We start from the raw sequence: 18,853 nt of genomic DNA, 5'->3' as shown, positions 1-18,853 counted from the left end.
TTCAACAAAGCAAGGTTATAGGTGGAGAAAGAATATTAGAGGCTAGATCACAGGAGTTCCCAGTTTAAGGTGAAGGGACACAAGGAACTTTACCTGATTGAGGAGCAATTATCATCATGGCCTATAAAGCAAGCTAAGTTGAATGTACTTTGACTGCCATATCTTTTTTGCTTCAGGATCTATAAGACCTTAGACCATGATATATTAGGCTCATAATAAATCTTTGTGGCCTTGAAAAATATAAAATGGAAAAATGATTTTATTCTATAAGTATTCCCTTTCATCTCCAAAGTCCTTAGTTGATAGTCAAAGTCTAAGGTTGGCAAAATAAGGAAATCCCAGACCAATTCCCATATCCAGGCCCAGAAAATGAACATTTCCTAAAAGTCAGAAACCCAAAACTCTCTCTAGTTAGTGCATTTTTCAGAAGAGAATTGATGAGCATCTGCAATTATTAATTATAATTCTAAGCCTTGTCAAATAATAATAATGATAATAATACTTTACATTTGGATGGCACTTTTCTTCTTTTTGTTTTATTGATGCCTTTTGTTTTTACATCATAGTAATTTCCAAATAAATCCTTCCCCTTTGCCCTCCCCTGTGAAACTTCCCTTGTAACAAATTTTTAAAAGCATTAAGCAAAACCAACTGACACATTGACCATATTTGACAGTGTAGTTACATTCTATACTCATATTCTCCAAGGAAAGGAGACAAGTATTTTTTTTTTCATTTTCCCCCCAGAGCCAGCACTGGCCTTTATAATTCTACAGTGTTCATTTTTATGTTATTGTTCTTTTTTATTTTCATTATTACATTGTTGTATTCATTGTGTTCATTGCTTTCCTGGTTCTGCTTATTTCACTCTGTAGCAGGTCAGACAAATCTTCACATGTTTCTTTGAATTCTTCACATTCATTATGTTTTATAATAAAATCATATTCCATTGCATTCAAAGGTCAAAATATAATTCAGCCATTCTCAATTGATGGGTTCTTTATTTACAGGTCTCCTCTAAAAGTTTTGCTACTAATACTTTGGTGCACATGGGACCTTTCTTATCTTTGACTATCTTGGAATATAGGGATAGGGGCAAGATCTGTGATTTTACTGGCATAGGGAAGTCCTGGATATGGAAGTGTCCCTTTACCAATGCAGCAAACTGGCACCTTCTCTGTGATTTATGGTCTTGGAAAGTTGCCTAGAGCATGGAGTTTAAGTGACATGTCCAGAGTCACCAGCTAATTATGTCAGAGACAGGACTTGTGTCCAGACCTTGGTAGCTCTGAATTTGGTTCTATAATTTCTAACCCTTGAAGTATATGGTCAGAAATAGATATGTGGTTCAAAGGATAGGAATAGTGTAGTCACTTTTTCCCCTTACAAATTTTTTATAGTATTTTTCAAAGCACTTTTACATTTGTTTTATTTAATCCTCACAATGACTCTGTGAGGTAAGTAGAAAAAGCATTAGGATTCTCACAAAAAAAAAAAATAAGAAACTGAGGCTCAGAGAGGTTTAGTGATTTGTCCATTTTTTTTTTTTTTTTTTTTTTTTTTTTTGCCAGATAGGATTCAAGTTTCCTGGAACATATTCCAGTGTTCTTTCCATGATGAATAGGTAATCTAAGAGTTAACAAAGTTAATACTTATTAACATTTAAGTTAAAATTTGTTAAAAGTTAAATTCTAAATCACAAGCATTAAGTATAGCATTTCTAGAACCCTTCCCAAAATGATTCAGTATGAACTGCAGGATATTTGGAGCTCTTTGAATCGTTTTTATACACTTTTCCAAGGTTTCAAAATTATCTCAGGGAATATGGTTCTTGAAAGGAATATTCTTCCTGAATATTGAATTCTCTAGTAGTTAGTTCTTACAATGAATATTAAAACAAATCATTTCTGTCTTTATGTCCATATTCCAAGAGTTGAGAATTAAGTATTTTAGTTTTTCTTGATATTTTGGCTCCTATTCCTCCTCCTTGAAGCCATCTCCTGTTGGAGCTCATATTATTTTTCTTTTTTCCCTCATCCTTCTTTCATTTGGATATAATATCTCAAAATACAACAAGGGAGGTGTAGCTAGACTGCAAATAATCTGAATATAATATCTGGCGGCTCAATAACATACTATAGCAACCAAATGTGATATTAAGTTATATAAAGAGAAGCACAGTGTCCAGGGAGTCGATGTTTCTTCTATATTCTCTCTTCATCAATTCATATCTGGAGTAGCATGTTCAGCTCTCAGTACCACATTTTAGGGAAATGATTTAAAAAGGCTTTGATGTCATGCTATACAAGAATCTGGGGATGTTGAGCATGGAGAAGAAAAGACTTAAATGGAATATACCTATCTTCAAGTTTTTAAAGTGCTGTCTTGTATTGAAAGCACTCAGGAAACATCCATTCCAAGCCCTTGGAAGCTTGACTTCTAAGAAAAAAAAATTCAGAGCTTAGTGGAAGAGTACTAAACTTGACATTAGGTAGAAATGGATTTAAACTCTGTCTCTGACATTTATTAGCTATGTGACTATGGGAAAGGCATTTAATCTCTTTGAGCCTCAATCTTTTTTTCTTAATCTGTTAAAATGGGGAGAAAAATACCCGTAATATTTTCTTTATACAGTTCTTCATAGAGGATCAAATGGGGCAATGTTTGCTAAGTGCTTTAGAAATTTTAAAGTGCGATATAAATGTCAGCCATTATATTATTAATGTTCAGAGAAGCGTTTGTTCTTCAGTTGTGAGAAAATTTTCCTAATAATTGGAATTGTCCCAGAGTAGAGTAGGTTGTTTTTCAGGCAGGTGCTGGATGACAACTTGTTATAGAGTTAATTCTTGTTTAAGTAAATGATGGACTAGATGGCCTTTTGGTTACTTCCTGCTTTGAGATTTCATAATTCAGTCAAATTTGCTTTGCTATGTTAATTTTGGAGGGAGAGAGGAACTAGACAAATTTCCCTGTTCCTTAGCCTGCCCATCGATCACAAAGTTATACTCAATCCCTTCCTTGTGGAGGTCTTAAAGAGATTAATGAGATGTTTATAAAATTCTTGATTTCTAGAGACTGTCCAAAATAAAATGCTATTACATTTTTTTTAAAGACAGCTAGCTTCTGGATGACAATTTTGGGAAAAATTCTATTCTTAACCATACAACTCCTCAGCTGTAGTTTTCATCAATGGCCTGACTCATCTGTGAAAGCCTGATAGTTTTTTTTTTCCCACTCCCATGCTGTGTTGGTTTTTTGAAGTGACGAAATCATTATAATAGTAAGTAGTGATATTAAACAACAAAAGTGAGAAATAGCAGTGGGAAAAAGGGGTGGGCAGGTACCTAAATACTATTCTTTCTTGAGTCATAATTCATGTTAACCTGTTCAAAAAGAAAGAATCTCTGGCCATAGACTTATCAAAGTAAGAACTGAAATAGACAGTCTATGTCTCATATGAAATTTTGTCATATTTTCTGGTTAAATCCTCTCAGCAATGAGGCCTTGATATCCATGCCATTTGCTTGACATTCTTCATAATTACTATGTTTGGTAAAAAAAAAAAATATCAAACCATCCCATACATACTGATTCTTAGAAAGCTGGAGAGATCTCTAAAGAAAATGTCTAGGGAGTATGTGCTTAACCAATAAACTAAAAACCACAAAGTAAGAAACCTTCACGACAACAGCAATATTGTCGCAATAAATAGTTGATGAATATTTACTTTCACTTCTAAATGTTTTTCCTTGTACTTTTAGTACCATCATCTCTTATACAAATGAGTATTGCAGTGAGTGGCACAAAGAAACAGGCTTCTCAGTGCCATCAATGCCCATTTTGACAGCATTCTTGTCACAATACACAGTTATATAATGTCATTACACAATGCTCAAATCATAAAATGTTACTAATTACATCAATAATAGGTGAAATTGACAATCCAAGAGTAAATAAAAACTCCACTGGGACCCAGGTTGACTGCCTGTCTGCCAAGTAATTCTAAGATTCTACAACTCCTTATCATAGGTTCATGAATTCCCTTCAGATGGGTGAAGGAGTGTCTTTATGGCACACATTCTCCAAAAAAAAAAAAAAAAGAGCTTTCACTGTATGCCATTTAATAGAAAAAGGAATGATAGATCTTCAAGCACCAAAAATTACTCGAACAGCTCAACACTATATCAACAGAGCCTCAAGATAATCAGACTGTAGACTGTAAACTGTTCTGAACCCAGACCAGAGTCACTGAAAAGAAACCGAGGTGGTGATATATGTCCATAAGGATCAGGGATGAAACATCCTAAATATGAAGAAAGAACCCTGTCAACAACTAGAACAATTAAGACAATATTTTCTTTTCTATTCTACATCAGAGCTGTATTACAGCTTTTATATATTTGGAATAGGAAAAAAAAATCCATTGATCCAGTACCCCTGCTTCACTTCCTCCATTCTCTCCACCCCAACCTGGTATAGTACTTTAATGGGAGGGTAAACAATAACATCAATATTCCTATTTCCTTGTGCAGAATTGCAATTACTTGATGTATGTTCATGCCTCTCTCTTTAATAATGAAGAGTTATTAGATGCTAATAATAGACTAGTGACACATAGTGAAAGCAACTTTTCTTTCTGGGATAGTCACCAAAAATATATATATATATATATTTATATATGTATATATTGTACTTGTATTTAAACTAAGTCCAACCAGCAAAAGACAAACCAAACTCTTCAGGAATGGTGTACTTTCTGTCCTCTGTTCTCTGTAGAGTATCTCATCGTTTATCATGTTTGGTTGAATTTGGTCCAATATTTTAATTGTCCAGAAATAAGCAGTCCAAAAGACACTGTAGGCTCTTTAAGGCTAAGTCTTCCCAGTGTTTCTACAAGATAAAATATATCCTCTTTAATGGCCATGTACTGCAAAGCAGGGACCTTCCTTGGCAAAATGGCTAGTAGGTTCTTCCCGCCCCCAATAATTTTGAAGCAAGGGAAGGTGGGTATACTTTGTGTCCTCTCCTGTGAATGAAGAAAAAAAGAACACAATAAGCATTCTGTGCTTGGAAAAGGTCCTGCTCCCTCAGTGAATGGGTTTGGATGACAAAATAATACACCTATAAGTTTCTAGTCTCCTCCTAACCTTGTCACTAATTTACTTAATTTTTTTTCAGCTAGAAGCAAGAAGGAACATTCCTAAGTCTCCATATTCTTTAAATTTCTGAAAGACTCTTCCTTTCTTATAATGTTCTTCTCTAAAATTTAATGTTCTCTGGGAGCAGGTATCTTGGGGGACTTTTGGAGGTAGCCTTAGTTTCAGTTCTGTGTAATCATCCCAAATGCAGCCAGGGGTTAAAATCCAAATCCTTTATTGTCTCCTTCACTGGGGCTTGGCTAGTTTTTCTGGAGGCCTTCTGCAGTCTAGGTTCTGACAGCTTAAGCTGCCTTCTCTGGCTTGTGAATATCCCAGACTGAATCCTGGTTGAGGCTTCTAGTGGACTCGTCCTCCAGTGGGCTTCTTTGTCTGGCCCTGAGAGCTTCTTGGTTATATGCTGTACACTGAGTATACATCAATCATTATATCACTGGGAAATCATTATTTGTTGTATGATTAAATCAATACTAAACTAGATTTAAACATTGTCTCCTCAATTCCACTTAGTACCTTGTTTCAAATTCTGGCCCATAACATCTTCTTGTAGGATCAGATAAATCATACTGAACCATGCTAAATTAGCTAATCATTGTCTTCAATTCCACTGACTTAGCACCTTGTAAGAATCCTAACACCTTCTTGTTATTTGTTCTTTTTTCTATGCTTCCTCTTTCTATGGCAAATTTTCTATTTTTTTCCTTTTTCCCTTTCTTCCCAAGTTGACCTTCTTTCTTAAACCAGACACAATCTAGAACTGAAGTGAATTTTTAAAAATTTGTTGTATTTATAGAATGAAACTTTGTTATCTGTGCTCTTGGGTTTTTCTTTGTTTTTTTTTTAATTGAAGAATTAGTTATATGGTATTTGCCTCTCTTGAAGGATCAATGAAAAATCAAATTTTCTTTTACTATCTGGTATAACTTCCCAAACCCAAGTTTTTGTCTTCAGTGTCATATTGAACTACTTGGTCTCACCCTATACAGCTACTAAATCTTGTGATGTCTACTCATCATCTCTTATACACTTCTCTCTACACGGCCACAGAGAAAAGTTACTGGAGATAATAAGAAGAAAGGGAGAGGATGAAAAAGAGCTATCACAGAAGGTGACATTTGAGCTGTGTTGAAGGAAACCAGAGAAGCCAGGAAGCAGAGGCAAAGAAGGAGAATTTTTTTCTTCCTTTTTTGTTTTGGCTGAAGCATTTGGGGTTAAGTGACTAGCCTAGGGTCATACAGGTAGGAAGTGTTAAGTATCTGAGGCTGGATTTGAACTCAGGCCTTCCCGATTTCAGGGCTGGTGCTCTAGTCTCAAGAGGGAGAATTTTCAAGGCATGAAAGCCAACGGGTGAAAAGTACAGAAGAAGGAGATAGAGTCATTGATGAAGTATAACAAGTAGGCCAGGGTAGCTGGAACAAAAGAATACATGAGAGAAGATATGTAAGGAGACTGAAAAGTTAGGGACCAGCCAAATTAGGAAGGACTTAAAAAACCAAACAGATTTTATATTTGATCCCGGAGGTAATAGGGAATCACTACAATATACTGAGTAGGAGTATGTGTGTGTGTGTATGTGTGTATGTGTGTGTGTGTGTATGTGTTGTGTGACAAAGCCAACCCTGAAATTTAGGAAAATCATTTTGATAGCTGAATAGAGGATGGATTAGAGTTGGGAAAACCTTGAGGCAGGCAGACCAATGAAAAGTACATTGAATTGTCAGGTGGGAGGTAACCAGAGCCTGAATCATGGTGATTGGTGACTTTGTTATTTTGTTAGTAGAGACAAGATATAGGAGAGGTGTTAGGAAAGTAATAATAATATTTGACAGAAGATTGTCAAATGTGGGGTGAGTTCAAATCCAGTTTATTGGTATGTGACCCTGAGCAAGTTACTGAGCCCTATTTGTCTTAATCCACTGGAGAAGGAAATGGCAAACTATTCCAGTATCTTTGCCTTGCCCCCCAAAAAATCTCATCAACAGTGTGGTATAGGGTCACGAAGAGTCACTAGTCATTACTGAATAATAATATAGAAATGCTATTGTATTATTTTATAACCAAATTTATTTTTATTGACTTTCTCTTCCTTGCCTATACAATCCAGCTCCTCTTCTGTAGTGCCCCATTACCTTGGTCCAGACATTTCTATCCATGTTTACATATAGCTGAAGGTAGTATGATGGATGTCTGGAAGTCAGAATTACTATTCCTCCCACCATTAACCAGAAATATTAAGCACATACTCATATGTGCTTAATGCACATATTGTGCACATTAGCACAACACCTATTATTAATTATAATATAAGTTATTATTAGTATTAGCCTTCAATACTTACTGTTCAGTATCCTTAACTAGGACTTGCTAACATTCTCATATATCACATCACTGATGCAGAACTGTCTCTTTTTCTTCATCCACATCAATTGTACACACTGATGGATAAAAATGTATTGTTCCTAGAGCAAAAGAGAAGTATGAAATCTTCAGAATCAGGTAGTCTCTTTTCCTATACAGTCCTAAGACTATGATATCAAAATACATTTCATCAACAATATGGCAGGAAACTATGGTCATGGATCTGCTAAACTTTGATAGATGGTTGTTGTGCTGATCTTTGCATACAGGAGGAAGTCTAATATCTCACATTTGCTAATCTAATACCTCGGTTAAAAATGTAATTTTCAGTTCACTCCTTCAAGTAATTGATCAAAAAACATGCACCATAGAATCTTGTGATTGAAAGGGAAATTAAAAGTTTATTACTTTAATGAATTAGTATGGTAAAAACAGAAAAGATAGTTTATTTTCAGTCAGATGACCCAGGTTCCAATCTTAGCTTCATTATGATTTTTATAACATCATGCAAATCACTTAATGGTGCCTCAGTTTCTCCATATGTAAAATGAGAGAATTGGCTTTCATCACAGTCCTAGAACTAGAAAGGACTGATGATTTCTGAGATATCTTATAGCTCCAAACTCTATAATCCTCTATAAAGCATGGATGTTCTTTATAACACCAAACTCGATTTAACCATACATTTATGATAGCAACTTAGAATAAAAAGTCACTTTATATTATCTCATTTGATCTTCACAATAGTTCTTCTCTGACTTAGTCAAAATTACTAAGTAATACACTAAAATTTATATGGTGTTGATGAAATATTTAGTCCTTTAACAGAGAGGGAAACAAAACAAAGTTAAACTAACTTTAATAATCTTCAAGGAAAAAATTATTAAAATAAGAAGCTACCAAATGGTGGGCCCTTCTCTCCTCTTATTTTAACCACTGTCATAGGTATATTTTCTTCCTCAGGATATTCTACAGGGGTTTTGTTTCCTGAAGTATTAAGCCTCCTCCTGGGGGTCTCCCCTTCCAACCCCTGGTCCTTCCATTTTATTTTCTTAGGCACCAGAATTATCAGTCAAGGCTCTGCCACAAGTCTTTTGATCTTATAACATCAAATAGCCTGCTGAAAAAGCTGTTAAACAACATTTAACAAGTCCTTTACTTCTGGGTCAGGTGCAAGACAATTCAAGGGGAATTTTTAAAGGCCACTAAAAGTATAATAAAAAATTATTTTTATTTGGTTCTTGCTTCCCTTCAAAACAAAAAATGGTAGAATAATGCTAAGTGAATACCATGTTGTAGGTATAAACTGGACAGAGAAATGAGAGGCTAAGTAACTAGAAAATAGATGACATGTTCTCAAGAGTTTTGAAGTAAGTCAAAGATGAACATGTGGAATTGTTGTCTAAGATGAATATCCTTTGTTCAAGGTCACCATGTTAACCGTGATTTTTTTATTTTATTTTATTTTTTTTGGTGAGGGCAACAAATGGCCTTTCTGCAGTTCAATGAAAAGAGCTTAGAAGTTGGAATTAGGAAATTTGTGACATTGAGCAGATACGAATTTCTTTGATTTCAGTTTCCTCACTTGTAAAATGAAGAAATTGGGGTGAATTTTCTCTAAGGTCCTTTATCAGTCTAAGATTCTGATCCTTGACTTCAAGTGCTTTTTCTGCCAATTATAACAAAAGATTTAGGTATGAATCTATCTAAGGAGGGAGAGGCAGACATGTATAATGACAATGTATTTGAATTCAAAGGGGAGAAATGATATCTACCTAGCATCTGGAGTTAGATTGTACCCAAATATAATCCTATTATTTCTCACACATTAAACAGATTGTTGTGTCCAATATGTATGAGTATTTGTGTTGGAAGTAGGGGGAGAAGTAGAGAAGGACAGGCTGACAGACATAAAAAGACAGACAGAAAAGAGGAGGAAGAGGAAAAAGAAGAGGAGAGTTGGGAAAATCTAACAGAAAACAGCAATAGCTATTTTTCTAAATTATCCTGACATCTAGTGGTCTAGTCGTGCAAAACATAAGAAAGAAAACTATTTTTGTTCACTTGAAATTTTTAAAAGATCCAGAAAGCATTCAACTAAAGTGTTCCTCCTACACACTCCTTAGAAAAGGGGGTCATTTTCTACCTGATTTTAAGATGTTCAGAATCTAAACTGATTGACTAGGATTATAGGAAAGGTTCCTGGGGTGTTTGTACTTACAATAATTCATGCCTACTTCCACTTTTTGCAAATCAGCTCCTAAGCATCAGGCTGCTGGTTGGCACCAGATTTTGATTATTATTATCACACCCTGCTTGTGTATTCCAAAGACACAAAGATGGGGGTGGGGTAGGGTATTATGTCCAGTACAAGATGATGAAGAAGAATGTCATTGCACATTTATCAAAGGTTTTTCCACGTTGTGAAAAATGAAAGATCTACTTAAATGAAAGAAGAAAACCTAACAATGGAGGTAGAAAAAGAATGGGGGAGGTGGGGTGGGAAAGGGGGAGAAGGGAAGGAGAGAGAGATAGGTTTTCTTCTGAAATCATGTACCAGATGTAGATTAGATGGTAATCCACCCAAAACCTATCATTGGTTGTGACACTTGCATAGAGAAAAACTAATGAAAAATTCACTGAGTCAAATCCAATATTAACAATTTAAATGAAATTTGGTCATCACTCTTACATGTTTTATTTTGTCATGTTTTAACTTGTAGAAACATTCTTGTTTAGATACCTTAGTTTACTCACAAAAGCTTAATTTCTCTTTTGGCAAATGAGGAGGATGGTCTCAATAACCTTGAGATGACTTTCAGCTTTCAATTTTATAATTCTGTGATAAATGTTATGTTAAAAAATCTTGACACCAATAAAATTATGACCAAATTTACTTCTAGAGACACATAGCAGTATGACATACTTAATAGAGTGCTGAATTTGGAGGAAGATAGGGGATTCAAATTCTACTTTTAACATTTAAGAGGTATATGACTCTGGACAAAACACTATTTATGAACCTATTTTCTCATCATAAAATGGGGATTATAATAATCCCTAGAGTACCTATAGCATTTTTGTGAGGTAGAAATAAAAATATAAAATAAAAGCTTTTTTAAAAATGCTAATTTTAGTTTTAATTGCTTCTTTTATGGTAGGATGACATCAAAATGTATGAAAACACAATTATAGATAAAACCAGGATATTTGCTATGCTGTTTTCATATAGATGACATGTTCCCTTCTGAGAGCAAAATTTAAGCATGTACATTAATCAAGCTCTTACCTCTGTCTGCACCATGGACATTCTGTATGATCTCATGTCTGACACCAGACCCAATATGTCAACATATTCATGATCACAAACATGTTGTAGCAGTCGATCCAGGGCTATGAATGTTCCTGTCCTTCCCACACCAGCACTGCAATGTTGTTTAGATAATTTGATTTGTAGTTGAAAATTATCAATTATTTTTCTTTAAATATACTTAGTACTACTAGGGAACATATTAATCATGTTCTCCCACAGTATTTTCCACTTTAATACTTTAAAAAAAGCTATATTTTAAAGAGATGCAGTTATTCTTCCTGGTGTTTTTTTTTCCCCCCTTCGGAAGATTGTTTTTTGCTGTTGATACTTTTTTGGTGAACTTGCTAAAGAAATGATGATCACACATTCACATGGGCTCTTAGTTTTCCAAACAAATCAATAATTTATTTAGTCTATACTATAGGCTTAGTACTACTAAAGTCCATTGGAATACTAGACAAGTTGATGACATCGTCTGTATCTTTAAGGAACTTGTGAGTTTATATCTTCCACAGTTCACATAGGAAGGTTCAGCCTTCCCAATTTGGTTGTTACTGACATTTTTGTACCTATGGGATCTTTCCATTTCTATGTCACTTTGGGTAAATGGGTAGTATACCACAAAGGAAGATCTGATTCTAAATTGTTAGAACTACAGCCCTGGGATATTTCAGTATGAAGTCTGTATGACAAGCTAGTAGTAAAGCCCTAAAGATCATTACCCCTTGATAGAAGGTAAAGGAATTCTATTGAAGGCAGAATCTTCAACTGATTATAGAATAACTCCTTCTTCAAGGACATCTTGGACAATTGTTTCTAAATAGAATTGAATATCTGGATCAAGTCATCCAGATTCCAAACCCCAGGACTCTTAGGATCATGGGGTTAGGACCGGGATGGAAGAATAAAGGATGCATGCACTAGAGAATTTATTGGGATATCTGGTGTTCTGTATGAGTTAGCTCTTCTTTGCTACCAGACAATTGCTTCACATGTTTACTGAAGCATCCAGGCAAAGAATGGCACTAATAGAACAATAATAGAGCTAATGTGTTCAATAATTCTGGTGTTTGATCTTTAAATCTTATGAGATGAACTAAAGGATATGAGATTTCAAAGAAAGAACAATCCTAGTCTGAAAAATCTGGATTCATATTATTTATGTACAGTGGTCTTAAAAGTTAAAAGACTTGGCTGACATAAAACCATATGTAAGAACAAGTATATTACAAGGCAGAAAATAGATAATGACTTTTGACAACTGGATTTAATTAACTCTTGTACTTGCTTAAATTAATCTGCAGAGCAGACTCAAAACATCTCCAGTTTCCCAAAAAGCTACAATAGGTTGGACCCACAGAGTTCTGTGGAATTTTTGTAGCAGAGTACCTTCAAAATGAATTTTGTTGTGGAAAGAATGATACGTTTGATGCCATCAGACCCAAGTTCAAAGTCTGCCTCTGCTACTTATTTGTGTGACTTTGGGCACAAGTTTTTGTTTCTTCAGTGAAAGAGAAGTATTAGAAAACCTTGAATTCCTCTTCAAGGTCTACATCTATGATCCTATTATAAACTTGACAAAAATCTGTAAACATGAACATTTCCACATACAAAGGACAGAAAGGGGAGGTTGTTCATGAGATTATGAATCTCTCTTACATAGTTTTATGATATATATATATATATTTATACATGTACATATATATCATAAACTTAATGTGGCATTACTAACATTTTCTGTGTCCTATTCTGAACTTTCTTTTATTTTCTTTTATGCAATTTTAAATGTCTTTAACATGTCCTTCATTTTTATTTCATTCTCATGCCATCCCTCTTCCCTCTACAACCCCCCCTCCAAAAAAAAGCCTTCCCTTATAATAAGAAGACATAGTTAAGCAAAATAAAATCGCATATTCGTGGTGTTTCATTCTACATGTACAGTTCATTTCTTCCCTGCCAAGAGGTGAGAAGCATACTTATCATTGGATTTCTGGACTAGTGATTAATTGATCTTTGCACAGTTCAGAGTTAAAATTTCAAAGCTGTTTTTCTTTACAAAATGTCCAAATTGTTCTACTGGTTTCTCCATTTCACTCTGCATCAATTCATACAATATTCTCTGAGTTTCTTTAAAACTTTTCCTTTCATCATTTCTTTGGTCTCAATAGTAATCCTTTACATTCACATATTATAATTTGTTACCCATTTCCCAATAAATGGTTACCTACTCTGTTTCCAGTTCTTTAATACATCAAAAAGCATAGTTATAAATATTTGTATAAATAATATAAGATATAACTGTAAGTAGTTGTATAAATTGATTCTCTCTCTTTCTTTGAGCTCTTCCAAATTACTTTCCATAATAGAAAAATCCACGAAACTATATATGTCTTTGTTCTCCAAAGCCTCTCAAAATATTACAATTTTCCTTTTTTCCTTCAAAATAAAATAGGTAATTACAGAGGGTTTTTTTTTTGCTTTAAACTAGAGAGTATTTTAGCATAGGTGCAGACCATAGTAACTAGGAAATATGATTTAAAAAATAAAAGCTTGTTGTTGATTAATGGGAACTCAGAAGAGATTGGTCCAGCACTGCATTCAGGAAAAAGTAAATGAAGAATACATAGTTCCCAAGTGACATGTAGCTGGATGGGAGTACTGCATATGGATAGTAAACGTACACAATTTCATAGGACTAAGAGAGAGAAGCTAGGTAACATTTTCAAAATTGAATAGTACTCATAATAATTCTGAAAAATATTGCCCCTAAGGGAAATCTAGTATTACTTCCATTGAGAAAAAAAAAAGCTCACCCCACCCATTGCTTAAAGGAAAATAGAAATGAGTAAATTACCTGCAGTGTATGATCATGGGGCCTCTGCTCTTTGTGGAGTGCTGTCGGACCATCTGTACAAACTGCATGATGCTTTCTGCAGCATTTGTAGTGGGCACACCATGGTCAGGCCAGGCAGTGTAGTTAAAATGCATGACATCCAGCATCTCATCAGCCTTTTGTAGGAATATACCAAAAAAAGGTGTTTCAGTAACCTTTCTATGTGATTCAAGCACTTTATCAATCAATAAATGCCAACCATGTGAGATGCACTGTGCTGGATGCTAAGGATACAATGAAAAGAATAAACTAGTCTTTCTTCTAGTAGCTTACACTCCATTGGAAACAACATGAACACATATAGTTACATACCGAATCAATACAGATTATTTGATGAGGAAGCACCAATGAGATTAGGATAGGATGAGGGTTGTACAAAAAGTCTCCTATAGGGGGTACTCTTACTAAAGTATGACTGATACTGAGCTCAAAAATATAAAATTTCCAGTGCAAGGATAAAGGTATCTCAATTTTGCTTTATGTTACTTGGTTTTTTTTAAAATAAAATTATTTTTTATTTTCACTTCTAAGTTCTTTCCTTCTTTCTCTCCTTCCCCATCCACTGAGAAGGAAAGACATATGATATTCATTATATATATGAAAAGAGGCAAAACATATTTTTGAATAGATATCTTCTGAAGAGGGGTAAAGAAGAAAAAGAAAGAGAAAAAATATGCTTCAATGTGTACCCTGAGTCTATCAGTTCTTTAAAAAATTAGTCATCAGGAATCCTTTGGCATTGTGGTAGATTTCTGTATTGAACAGAGTTACTAAATTTTTCTTTTTTTCATAATTATAACTTTTTATTGACAGAACCCATGCCTGGGTAATTTTTTATAACATTATCCCTTGCACTCACTTCTGTTCCAACTTTTCCCCTTCCTCCCTCCACTCCCTCTCCCAGATGGCAAGCAGTTCTATACATACTAAATATGTCACACAGTATATCCTAGATACAATATATGTGTGTAGAACCAAACAGTTCTCTTGTTGCACAGGGAGAATTGGATTCAGAAGGTAAAAATAACCCGGGAAGAAAAACAAAAATGCAAACAGTTTACATTCATTTCCCAGTGTTCTTTCTTTGGGTGTAGCTGCTTCTGTCCATCATTGATCAATTGAAACTGAGTTAGATCTTCTCTTTGTCAAAGAAATCCACTTCCATCAGAATACATCCTCATACAGTATCATTGTTGAGGTATATAATGATCTCCTGGTTCTGCTCATTTAGCATCAGTTCATGTAAGTCTCTCCAAACCTCTCTGTATTCATCCTGCTGGTCATTTCTTACAGAACAATAATATTCGATCACATTCATATGCCACAATTTACATTTGGCACATATGGGTCCTTTTCCCTTTTTTAGTACCTCTTTGGGGTATAAGCCCCGTAGTAGCACTGCTGTTACCCAACCATTTTCCAATTGATGGGCATCCATTCATTTTCCAGTTTCTAGCCACTACAAAGAGGGCTGCCACAAATATTTTGGCACATACAGGTCCCTTTCCCTTCTTTAAGATCTCTTTGGGGTATAAGCCCAGTAGTAACACTGCTGGATTAAAGGGTATGCACAGTTTGATTACTTTTTGAGCATAGTTTCAAATTGCTCTCCAGAATGGCTGGACGTGTTCACAATTCCACCAACAATGTATTAGTGTCCCTGTTTTCCCACATCCCCTCCAACATTCCAAATTATCTTTCCCTGTCATTCTAGCCAATCTGACAGGTGTGTAGTGGTATCTCAGAATTGTCTAAATTTTTCACAGTTGATTATTTTACAATAGTGTTGTTATTATGCAGATTGTCCTAGTTGCATCAATTAATATGTCTTCCCAGGTTTTTTGAAACTATCTCCTTCAATATTTCTTAAAATACCATAGTGTTCCATTTCTGTGCCATAACTTGTTCAGTCATTTCCCAAATGATGGACATTCTCTCAGTTTCCAGTTCCTTGCCACTGGAAAAAGTACTGTTATAAATACTTTTGTATATGAAGGTCCTTTTTTTCATTGAGTAGCAATATTGCTGTGTTAAACAGAACACATAATTTTATAGCCCTTTGGGCACAATGTTTTAGAATGATTATACTTGTTCACAAATTCACCAATAATGTATTAGGGTATCTATTTTTTAACATTCTTTCCAGTATGAAATGTTTTACTTTTTTCCTCATCTTAGCCAGTCTGTTAGGACAGAGTTGTTTTATTTTGCATTTCTCTAATTATTAGGAATTTTGAGCATTTTAATAGATTGATAGCTTTCATTTCTTCTTAACACTTGGAGAATGGCTACTATTTTTATAAATTCATCTTTAATATGCTTGAGAAATGAAATCTTTATCAGAAAAACTGTAATTTTCCCTCTGGTTTCCTACTTTTCTTCTAATTTTAATTGCATTAGTTTTATTTATGCAAAAATCTTTCTGATTTTATGTAATCTAAATTATTTACTCAGTTCTGAACTCTCTAGCTTTCTTGGTCATGAACTCTTCCTCTATCCATAGATCTGATAGGTAATTTTCTATGTGTTCTTTTAATTCACATAAATATTACCCTTTATGCCTAAATCATGTTTCCATTTTGAACTTATCTTGGTATATTCCATGAGATGTTGGTCTACTTAATTTCTACCAGACTACTTTCCAATTTTCCGTGTGGTTTTTGTCAAAGAGTAGTTAGTTCTTGCTTCAACAGCTTGGATTTTTGCTTTTATCAAGTACTAGGCTACTGTACTCATTTGCTTCTTATTCCTCCTTACATTGTGGAACTAATATATTTACTGTTCAACCATCCTATCTTTTAATTCCCTACCAAATTGTAATTTCCTTTGTAATATAGTTTGAGATTTGGTTCTGCTAGATCTGCTTCTTCACAATTATTTTCTTTGATTCCCTTGATAATCTCAATAAAATTCATTCATAGGAATAAAAGGTTATTACTTTTTATTAATTTAGTTTTCCATAACTGATTTTTGGTTGATTTTATAGTGGGAATTCACATATCAAAAGCTAGGGTTTGGGCTAGATGATTTCTAAAAGCCTTTATGATTTTTGTACATGGTCTTTGTATATAGTTGAGGGTTTCATTGTCCCAATCACCTATGAACCTAGAATACGCCTAGAAGATGAATAATTGTGATCATACAATGGGAAAGCATAGATTACATAAAAACTGGTTACTGAAGGTTAGGTGCAGATGAAAAGAGCTCAGTAGGAAAAGTTCAGTATCTAAAATAATCAGCAGGACAATAAAGGTCAAATATTATAATGTGACCTTGATCTTTATTTTTAAATAAAATGTTTTAATGAGAGTCATGAAGGTAAAAAATAATCTTTACGAATATGAAAGATGAGAAGGTAGAATCTATCAGAAGTGTTACATGAATTGCTACAATGCACAATACTGAAGAAAAGCAGGAAACATGGTATTTATCAACATTAATTAGGTATATGAATCCCTTAGAGAGCTCAGATGCCATAGGCTACTAAATAACATTTTCTAGAGAATTTTATGATGGGTAGGTAGATATAATGCTGGACTTGGAACAAAAAAATAGTGTTGAAAATTTATTTCTGGCACTTACTAGCTGCAGAACCATACTAATTAACTTTTTAATCTTGATTTCTTTATCCTTATATGGGGATAGTAATATCAGCCATATTCATTTCATAGAGATTTTGGGGAGGATCAAATGAGATAACATATAAAAAGCACCCTGCAAACCTTAGAGGATTATGCAAAGGCTTATTGATATGAATAATGATAGTGAAATGTAAGACAGCATGTAGGATATGGAAATCACTTAATAAATATATTTACATATTCAACTGAGACAGGTAATATTATAATATTTATAAATCCAACAAAGCACAAGTCTTCATTTGATCAAACAAGACAGCAAAAAGAAATCAGCATACTTCCATAGGACGTAAATTACTGGAATAAAAATTTCTGTTCATACTCTTTGTCCCCCAGTTTTTTACAATGTAGTTTCCCATCTGTTCAGTGTAGGACATTTGAGTGTGATGATATTTCTCTGTACTTTACCACATCAGCACCCATCAAACAGACCAAATGAAAGATTTAATTTACTGTTGGCCTTCAGGGTACATTTCCTACATCAAATGAATTTTAAAAATTAGGATACAAAGATTGCAGAAAACTAAAGTGTTGGTTAAACATTTATTCCCATTTTCAGAATTTTGAAGTAATTGTCATTAGAATTTGTTGCTATTATTTGATTCCAATCACCAAAATTAAATCTTTGAAAATATTATGAATCTTGTGATTTTTTTAAACAAATGTCTAGCCATGTCATTCCCCTTTTCAAAAAATTCCTTGCTATTCAGTATTAAAATCAGACAGAGGAGTTTCTCTGTAAGCCGGGGAACACATTGACTGAATGACATGGGGAAAGAGTCTGTTCCATCCTTCTCATAATATTCTTTCCCAGAGCCCAGGATAGATTTCAGAGGGGCAAGCTGTTGCTCTGTATGTGATGGTCTTTCCCCTAGAAACAGTGGAAAAGGGAACTGATGAATTCTCAAGCTAGGATTAAGAGCACCAATTTGTATCATTGATGAGATATTTCTATATTGATTAAGTGAAGTACTTTTGCAAAGAAATATATCACCAAATATAGAATTTGTTATGCTATTAGCTTGATATTTTACTAAATTACCAATGCATTAAAATAATTATTACTGTCAACCTTTTAGAAGAGTTCTATTGATTTTTCTACTGTAGCCAGCAATCCATATTAAATCAACAAATATCCACTAAGTCCTTATATGAATAATGTTTCTATAATATAATTAGCTGAATAGGGCTGTTTCAAGAGAAAGAGGAAAGGCATTAGAGCAACCTAATGAATACTTTCTATTATATTTTCCACTTTATTGACTCAATTCAATTCATTTCTTCAAACATGTATTGAGCACCATCATAATGATATTAAAGTCTTTTGAACAGGTCAATGGTATAATTAGAGCTATACATTAGGGAAATGATTCTGGCATCCAAGTGAAAGAGGAACTAGAGTTGGGAAGAACCTAAGCACAAGGGGTGCAATTCATATGATCATAGATTTAGGAACTTTAAAAAAAAAGCAACTCCAACTATCTTATTTTACAGA

At 34.1% G+C, this 18,853-nt stretch overlaps 1 protein-coding gene across 4 annotated transcripts in view; it reads right to left on the bottom strand.

Annotated features, from left to right (window-relative positions):
- Positions 1-1,537: 1,537 nt before the first annotated feature.
- The window catches only part of PTPRO (protein tyrosine phosphatase receptor type O), a 206,127-nt gene continuing 188,811 nt past the window's right edge, over positions 1,538-18,853 (bottom strand). For 2 of the 4 annotated variants that reach the window (XM_023504519.2, XM_031938343.1), the window contains 4 exons: positions 13,682-13,836; positions 10,804-10,939; positions 7,495-7,615; positions 1,538-5,026 (listed from right to left, as the gene is read on the bottom strand). In XM_023504519.2, the coding sequence (XP_023360287.1) occupies positions 7,511-7,615; positions 10,804-10,939; positions 13,682-13,836 (396 nt within the window). In that variant the 3' untranslated portion in view covers positions 1,538-5,026; positions 7,495-7,510. Of the gene's footprint in view, positions 5,027-7,494; positions 7,616-10,803; positions 10,940-13,681; positions 13,837-16,156; positions 18,230-18,853 lie in introns of those variants that run through there. The other 2 variants (XM_031938342.1, XM_031938344.1) reach the window with 2 other exon arrangements.

Source organism: Sarcophilus harrisii, chromosome 5 (assembly GCF_902635505.1).
Source record: "Sarcophilus harrisii chromosome 5, mSarHar1.11, whole genome shotgun sequence".
Classification (NCBI taxonomy): Eukaryota; Metazoa; Chordata; class Mammalia; order Dasyuromorphia; family Dasyuridae; genus Sarcophilus; species Sarcophilus harrisii.
This window is presented reverse-complemented; position numbering and strand designations above follow the sequence as displayed.